Source organism: Rhinolophus sinicus, chromosome 15 (genome assembly GCF_057876585.1).
Source record: "Rhinolophus sinicus isolate RSI-liver-muscle chromosome 15, RSI-T2T, whole genome shotgun sequence".
Classification (NCBI taxonomy): Eukaryota; Metazoa; Chordata; class Mammalia; order Chiroptera; family Rhinolophidae; genus Rhinolophus; species Rhinolophus sinicus.
The window spans coordinates 87,170,442-87,178,331 of NC_142515.1; the positions used below are offsets into that span (position 1 = coordinate 87,170,442).

The 7,890-nt window shown below is 52.0% G+C and overlaps 1 protein-coding gene across 1 annotated transcript; it reads right to left on the reverse strand.

Moving 5' to 3' along the window:
• Nucleotides 1–52: 52 nt before the first annotated feature.
• NDUFB7 (NADH:ubiquinone oxidoreductase subunit B7) lies at nucleotides 53–4,335 on the reverse strand. The gene is made up of 3 exons (XM_074338117.2): nucleotides 4,143–4,335; nucleotides 637–805; nucleotides 53–235 (listed from the first exon to the last, which is right to left on the reverse strand). The coding sequence occupies exons 1-3, from the start codon at nucleotides 4,252–4,254 to the stop codon at nucleotides 115–117; spliced, it is 402 nt and encodes a 133-aa protein (XP_074194218.1). The 5' UTR covers nucleotides 4,255–4,335; the 3' UTR covers nucleotides 53–114.
• Between the last annotated feature and the right edge of the window lie 3,555 nt (nucleotides 4,336–7,890).

Below are 7,890 nucleotides of genomic sequence, written 5' to 3' on the forward strand. Positions count from 1 at the left end.
TGTGTTTCTTTGAGGGGGTGGGGGACCAGCACACCACAGGAAGGGGCAGGGCTCGGGCTGAGGGCCTGCAGGCTTTTATTTCTCTACTGGTCCACAGGGTGGTGGGCGGGCCCACTACAGGGCCACCTCGCCAGGTCCCTGGCCTCTGGCCAGGTCTGCTTCCCTCTGCTCTCGCCGCTGCTTCCGCTGGAGCAGCCTCCGCTCCCGTTCAAACTCCTTCATGCGCTTCACGTAGCTGTGGGCAGAGCATGAGAAGGGGCGTCAGGCTCCCTGTCTGGAAACGGCCCTCCCATAGCCCAGGGAAGCCAATGGGACTGGAACGTCTGTCCCAGAGCACCCTGGGGAGGCCTCAGAGATGGGGATACCTGTGTGCCTATGGTTTAAGTTTAGGGTCTTCTACTACCTCACTGGTGGACACCAGTGAGCCCTGGGCCTCCCACCTGGAACCCTGGCCTGGCTGCTGCTCCAGGTGGCCGCAAAGCTCCTTGCTCCACCCAGACTCTTCCCCTGCCCCTACCCCACAGGCTCCTTCAGAGTCCTGTTTCACTAAGGTGGGGCCTGGCCAGAAACTTGGGTGGGTTCATTGTCCTTTGCCTCAGGCGCTGGGGGCCGGGGGGCTGGGGGCCGGGGGCTCACTCGAGGTGCTCGCAGTAGTCCCAGTCGTGCTGCTCGTGCTTGCAGGCCAGGAAGTTGGGGAAGCTGTCCCGCTTGCACTTGAGCAGCCGGATGAGGTAGTGGGCACAGTAGTCCCGCTGCTGGAGCACCAGCTGCGCGTCGTTCATCTCCTGCTGCGTGGCCACCATCTCTGTGGGGAGGGGAGCAGGCGGGGCTCAGCTCGGCAGGCCTGTTGGGGCATAACTGCCGGAGGCCCCCAGCACAGCCTGACTCCAGGTGGCCCGTGTGCAGCCAGGAGCTACAGCTTAGGGTGTCCCCCGTGGACGACATGGCAGCAGGTGGCAGTGGATGATGGCCATCCTCTGACAGATGGGATCCTTTTCTAAAATGCACAAGGCAGCCCTGGACTGAGGCCCAGATGGAAAGGGTCCCTCTCTCCTCACTACCTCAGCATCCACACTGGGTCTTCGTCTCCCTCTCCTCCCCCTGGGCTCACGCAGAGCCAGAGCCCACTTTGTGCAGTGCTCCCCTCTGGGGCACAACCCTGTGTGGTGACTGGGCTGCTGGAGTGACCTGGATCCCAGCTCTGCCCTCCCAGGTGTGGCCTCTTGGAGCCTTAGCCTCCGCCCCTAAGGATTGGACTAAGAGTGTCCAGCTCCAAAGTGAACTGAGTCGGCCATAAGGCGCTACCCGTGTATCCTGCTTAGTGCTTGCCTCCAGGAGAGCTGAACTGGCCCAGGGGCCTGGGCCCCACACAACTGGCAAACCCGACCCTGGGCCAAATCAACCTTCAGGAGGCTGACGGGCCCTTAGAAATCGTCGGCCCTTCCAGCTCACCTGCACCCCCCCCCCCACTCCCCGCTGGCTTCTCAGCCCTGTGTCTCCCTGGGGCCCAAGTCTTCACATCCTGCCCCTGCATCCTTCTTCCTCCAGCTTCCACTCCACCCAGCACTGCCCACATGGCTCTCACCAGGGTAACTGAGACCCCAGGACACCACCCTTTCTCAGCTTCTCGCTTTTCTTCCCGGCTCCAGCTACCCCCCACCCCCTAACCCTCCCCCTGGATTTCTACCCATCTCTATGGCTTTGGCTTCCTGAGCGCCTTTGTTCGTTCATCTCCATGGCTTTGATGGCTACTCCACAGGCTGATGATCCCTAACTGGGTCCCCACCCCCGCACCTTGTCTGAGCCCCAGGCCCCTGATCCACAGACAACCCTCTGCTGGTTTCCTTGGCAACATGGTACCACCTGCACCTGGTGCTATGGTATAATCGTTCAGTAGCCGGGATTTATGAAGCACCTACTGTGTGCTAGGTGTTAGGGATACAGGAAGGAACATGGCAGACAAGGGTCTTGCCCTTGCAGGGAGACATAGAACAAACAGGTAGAGCTAGTGTCACAGAATATCCACAAAGCTAAGTATCAGAAAAAGCAAGGGAGGGAGAGGCAGTATTGGCAGCTGGGTCACAACTTTAGATGTAGGGGTTCCTTAGAAGGTGGCAACTAAAGATGAGGAAGTGAGTCCTGCACACACATAGGGGAACAACAGGTGCACAAGCCTTGGGGTAAGAGGACAGGCCTTGGGATGCCCCAGGGATTTTGGTGTGAGCACGTGGTGTGAGCTGGAGGGAGGCACAGGCTTGGTGGGGAGGTTAGGAGCTGAGTGCAACATGACCGTGAAGAGATGCCAAGCGGGCAGTGGGGTCCAAGAGTCGGCTTCAGGGTCAAGCCCCAGCTGGAGATAAAATCTTGGGAGCGTTGGCACACAAAAGGCATTTAAAACCAAGAGACTAGCAGAGACCCCCAGGGAATTAGGGGAGTGAGTGGAGAGTGGAGACAGAAGGCCCTGGGGTTCCCCAACATTTATGAGACGGAGGTGAGGAAGAATCAGTGAAGGAGCCTACAGTGAGGTGGGCATGAGTGTGGGGTTCTGGGAGCCAGGCGAGGAGGGGCTTCCAGGAAGCGGCAGTGATCACCTGTGCCAGATGGTGCTGCAGTGGGGTTAGTTAGAACTGAGACTCGACAATGGGGTGAGAAGCTTGACAAGAGCCCTTGCAGTGAGGTGAGGAGATAGCTGGGCTGGGAGGGGATTTTAAAACAGTGAAAAAAGCTGTGTTGATGGGAAAACCAATGTTGCGGGAGAGAGGGAAAATAGTTGGGGCGGCCCTTGGGCAGGTGAGGATGAGATTGAGGTTTGTCTCCACAAAGGGGTTTGTGCGGAGCAGCGTCTGACCCTCTGAACTAACAAGAGTGAAGGCGGAGGCCGAGGGATGCTGGCAGCCATGAGAGGTCTTTTGACAGCTCCTATTTTCTTAGTAAGAGGATGCAAAGTAACTCGCTGGTGGGAAGGAGATGCTGGAGTTGGAGACCAGGTGTGAGACGGTCTTCTGGGAGGGCCAATGGCTGGGAATGTAATGGAAAGCCAGCAGCAGGAAGGGTCAACCGGGAGTGGTGGGGAGAACAGTCACAGAGGTTGAGTGTTTTTCTCCGGTGATGATCAGCTGTGTAGGGACGGGAACCAGGGAGGTGAGCTGGGCTTAACCAGGGTTTTGGCTTAGCCAAACCAGAGAGGGGCAGGGGGCTGTGGGTGTTTGCAAAACCGATGGTGATGGCAAAGCAGGGCGAGAGAGGCAATGGGAGGGATTAATGTGTAAGGAGGTAGGGATAGGTAGACCATGGACTGCAGGTTCCGGTGGGGCTGAACAACTCCTAGGAGTTGGGCCACTGGAGTTGCCTACCTTCCAACGTTCTCTTAAATTCAGACCTCTCTGTACTTAGACCCCCACTTAGAGAAATCTTCCTACCGCCAGTCGTCGCCCCCCCCCCCCCAGCAGCCAGCACGAACTTCGGACAAAGCAAATCTGATCGTGTCCCTCCTCGACTTACAAACACTGGTTCTCCCCTCTCCTAGGTCTCCGTATGGGCAGCTCCTACTCCTTCCCCTCAGGTCTCGCTTCCAGCCATCGCCTCCTGGAAGCCTGCCTCGATACTCCAACTGCCCCACCATCTGCCTGGCGCCGCCGTCTTCTACCTCTCTTCCCCCGGGGCTGCGAGTTCCCTTTAGTCAGTGCCTGCTGTATCCGTGGGGCCCAACCTGGGACTTAGCCCAGGACTGGCGCTCGATATGCTTGTGATGTGACTACATAAAAAAAGCAACGTACAGAACAGTATGTGCGGCGTGAGCTTGTCTTGTGCATACCGAAACACAGCAGTGACATCGGGACAATGAACACGTCCCTTCCGTGATAAACCCTCCCATGGCTACCCACTGACTCGAGGACAAAGCCCAGCTCCGAGCACCTCCGAGCACCTTCATACTACATTCGCCCAGTATGGTCACTCTTTTGTCCCCGGGTTTTCTCTCAAACCGTGTCCTCTGCCCAGAATGCTTCCACACGCAGGCTGGGTCACGCGTGTCCTCAGGAGTCCTCCGGGCCGAGGTCAGGGCTGAGCCCAGCCCCGGGGACCCCGGGGTTACGGCGCCCGCGCCCCGCTCCCGCCGGCCGCGCCTGCACATTGGGCCTCACCGCGCTCCTTGCGCCCCGAGAAGCCGTAGTCGGGCGGGAAGGTGGGCATCCGCAGGGGGTCGGGCTCCCCTGAGGAATCGCCCACGTAGCGCCGGGCCAAGTGCGCCCCCATAGCTGCTGTTGCCGCAGATTCCTGCGGCAGTCGGGGTCACCTCACTCCCACTCGGAAGCACTTCTCCTTCGCCAACCTCGGCTTCCGGGTTGCTCTGGCTGCTGCGGTGACCATAGAGATGAACCACTCTGGCGGACTTCCGGTGTTTCTGGCGCCACCTGGTGTCCTGGCGGAGACATCACAGGTGTGACCCGGTCCCACTAGGGGTCGGGTGAACGCCAGTGGGGAAGGTCTTCTTGCTTCTGGAAATCCACCTGAGTGGGGATGTGGAGCGGGAGCAACATGGGTCCGCGGCCTTCCCTCACCCTCTGTGGGCGCCCCTCATCTCCCAAGGCTAGAATACAAATGAAAAATTTTTTTCATATCATATTAAAAAAAACACACATTCGAATTTGTCTTAAAAAACCCTACACGGTACAAATAATGTTTTTAGTTATTATCAAAAGTTTAAATAAAATTACTCAAAATAGATATTTTAATTAAATTTAATTTAAATAAGCAAATAAAGTTATTTATAAATAAAACTGTTTAAAGCTGAAATTTAAATAAATCCTATTGAATACTTTTGCAAAATAAAACAAAGTTGCAATTCTAATATTTCTCTAATTGCCACTGTAAAGAACTGGTATTACATTTCACACCTGTTACATTAGAGCTTACATATATGCAAATTTAAGGGTATAATACATTGTTTAATACTGCAGAATACTTCTTGGCCTCAATATGCAACAGTAAAAAATGTGCTAATTTGTTACTCTCTCTGGAATCCTGCATTGGAACACAAAGAGAAGCCTATTCAATAGGGGCTTGGCAGTGTTGGGAAATGATTATGCAAGAATCGATTTCTTTCCACGTGTTGTGGATTGAGTTGTCTCCCCTCTGAAATCTATGTTGAACTTTTAACCTCTGGAACCCGTAAGTGTGACTTAATTTGAAAATAGAGTCTTTGCAGATTAATCAAGTTAAGATAAAATCATACTGGATTCAGGTGGGTCCTAATCCAAGGACTGGTGTCCTTATAAGAAGAGGAAAGTCTGGATACAGACACACAGACAGGGAGAACACCATGGGAAATGAAGGCAGAAATTGGAGTGATGCTTCTATAAGCCTAGGGATGTCAAGATCCCAGGCAGGAAGGCTCCTCTCCCAGAGCCTTCAGAGCAAGCACTGCCCTGTTCACAACTTATTTTGCACTTCCAGCCTCCAGAACTGAGACTAAATTTTTGCTTTTTTAACCCACCTCGTGTGTGATGCTTTGTTATGGCAGCCCTAGGAAACTAATTCACAAGCTAACTTGTCTTTTCTCCTTCCTATGTTTGTCTGGTGCTCAAGGCTTTCTCACACTGCAAAGCAGCATTCATTTCCATCAAGAGCACAACCAGAATCACAGAATTCAGACACACGAGAACATCAGTCAGAGAGATGGGAAGTGCTCCCCTGGGGCCTGAATGGCATTAATATCAAGAGTGATGAGATGTTTAGAGTGATGGTTGTTCTGTGCCAGCTCTAATCACAGGATCTCCCATGACAGTGGCTTCCTGGCTTCTTCAGTAAATTTATTTTTTGTTTTTAATAGGTGAGTTCTCTAAAGCAAGCAGGATTCCCCTGCTTGGGCCAAATTGTGGTTCTTGCCATTTGAGACATGGATGGCCTGGATTAGAATCCCAGTAGTGTGGACTGGGTAAGGGCCCTGAGCGCTTTGTGAACTGGAGATATTGATTTTAATGCTGTAAGGATTAAATGTGTTAATTATATGAAGTACGTATAGAAATGCTTGGTACATAGTGTTAGATAAGTGTTATTATTGTAATTACTACTACCGTGTTTCTCTGGAAATAAGACCTAGCGGGACCATCAGCTCTAATGCGTCTTTTGGAGCAAAAATTAGTATCAGACCTGGTCTTATTTTAATATAAGACCAGTATATGATATGATATGATATGATATAATATAATATCAGCTTATAATATAATATAATATAATATAATATAATATAATATAATATAATATAATACCGGGTCTTATATTAATTTTTGCTCCAAAAGATGCTTTCGAGCTGATGGTCCGGCTAGGTCTTATTTTCGGGGAAACACGGTACATACTTCTTTTATGAATGGCTGTTTTAGAACTTGAGGTCACAGGTGAACAAGAAGATAAGAGTGGGGGGTGGAGGGCATCTCTCTACTCACAGTTCCATGTGAGGCTTTAATACAACCTGTATGTTGAATGGTGCCACCCCTCAAAGGTATATACATTTTCTAACAATCAGAACCTGTGAATGTGACCTTATTTGGAAAAAGTGCCTTTGCAAATGTAAGTAAGTTAAGGATCTTGAGATGAAATTGTGTTGGATTAACCAGGTGGGCTACCATTTGAATAAGTGTCTTTCTAAGAGAAAGACAGTGGGAGATTTGGCACTGACAGAAGAGGAGACACAGAGGGAAGAGCAGGGCCTGTGAAGATGGGGGTCAGAGATTGGAGTGACTTAGCAACAAACCAAGGAACACCTGGAGTCACCAGAGGCTGAAGGAGGCAGGGAACAGAATCTCCCCGAGAGCCTTTGGAAGGAGCGTGCCTCTGCCGACACTTTGATTTCGGACTTCTGGCCTTCAGAACTGTGAGAGAATCAATTCCCGTTGTGTAAAGCCACCCAGTTTGCGGTCATTTGTTTTGGCATCCCTAGGAAACAAATACACCATCTTTAGATAGGTAACCCTCAAATTTGTCTCCAGATGTGTCTTGTATCCTGAATTGCAGGTACATGTCTGTACCCAACTGGGCACCTCCAGGTGGGCACCTCACACTTCACACCCTGTCTCAGACTGTGCGGCTTATAAACAACAGAGATTTATTTTACATGGTTCTGGAGGATGAAAGCCCAAGATCAAGGTGCCAGTATGGTCGGGTTCTGGTGAGAACTCTCTTTCACATTGCAGATGGCTGAGTTCTCATTGTGTCCTCACATGGCAGAAAGGACAAGGGAGCTCTCTGGGGTCCCTTTTATAAAAGCACTAATCCCATTCACTGGGGCCCCACCCTCATGACTTAATCACGTCCCAAAGGCCTCACCTCCTAATACCGTCACATTGAGGGTTAGGATTTCAACACAGGAATTTTTTTGGTGGGGACACACAGTGGGTCTATAACACACCCTCAAGCCACACTCCTGAATTCCCTGCACTCTCTCTCCTAAACCTGCTCCCCCTCTGTCTTCCAGTCTTGAGCAATGGCTGCTCCATTTTTCCAGGTACTCAGGCCCCAAACCTTGGGATCATACTCAATTCTTGCGCTTCTCTCAATTCAGGCAGCCAATCATTGGCTTCACTGTTGAAATCTATCAAGAACACGACCCCTTCTCACCACGTCCCTGGCCACCAGCCCTGTCCACGGCAGCGTCGCCTCGCCCCAGAACGACTGCAGAGCTGTCTCCTGTCCTCACCTACCCTCCTCTTTCAACCTCAAAAGGGAAATCAAATCATGTCAGTCCTCTGCTAAAACCCTCCAGTTTCATGTGGAGTGAAAGCTGGACGTGGCCTAGAAGAGCCTAACTCAGGAGGTCTAGGGTATGGGGCTCTGGACTCTGCATTTTGAACACATTCCCAGGTGATGGTAATGTTGCTGGTCTGGGGAGCACCC

Bases quoted from the DNA above. Each gene is read 5' to 3' on its own strand.
- NDUFB7 (XM_074338117.2), bottom strand. From the start codon at position 4,254: ATGGGGGCGCACTTGGCCCGGCGCTACGTGGGCGATTCCTCAGGGGAG. The intron at 806-4,142 runs GTGAGGCCCAAT...CCCTCCCCACAG, and splicing joins CTCGGGGCGCAAGGAGCGCG to AGATGGTGGCCACGCAGCAG. The intron at 236-636 runs GTGAGCCCCCGG...CTCTGCCCACAG, and splicing joins GACTACTGCGAGCACCTCGA to CTACGTGAAGCGCATGAAGG.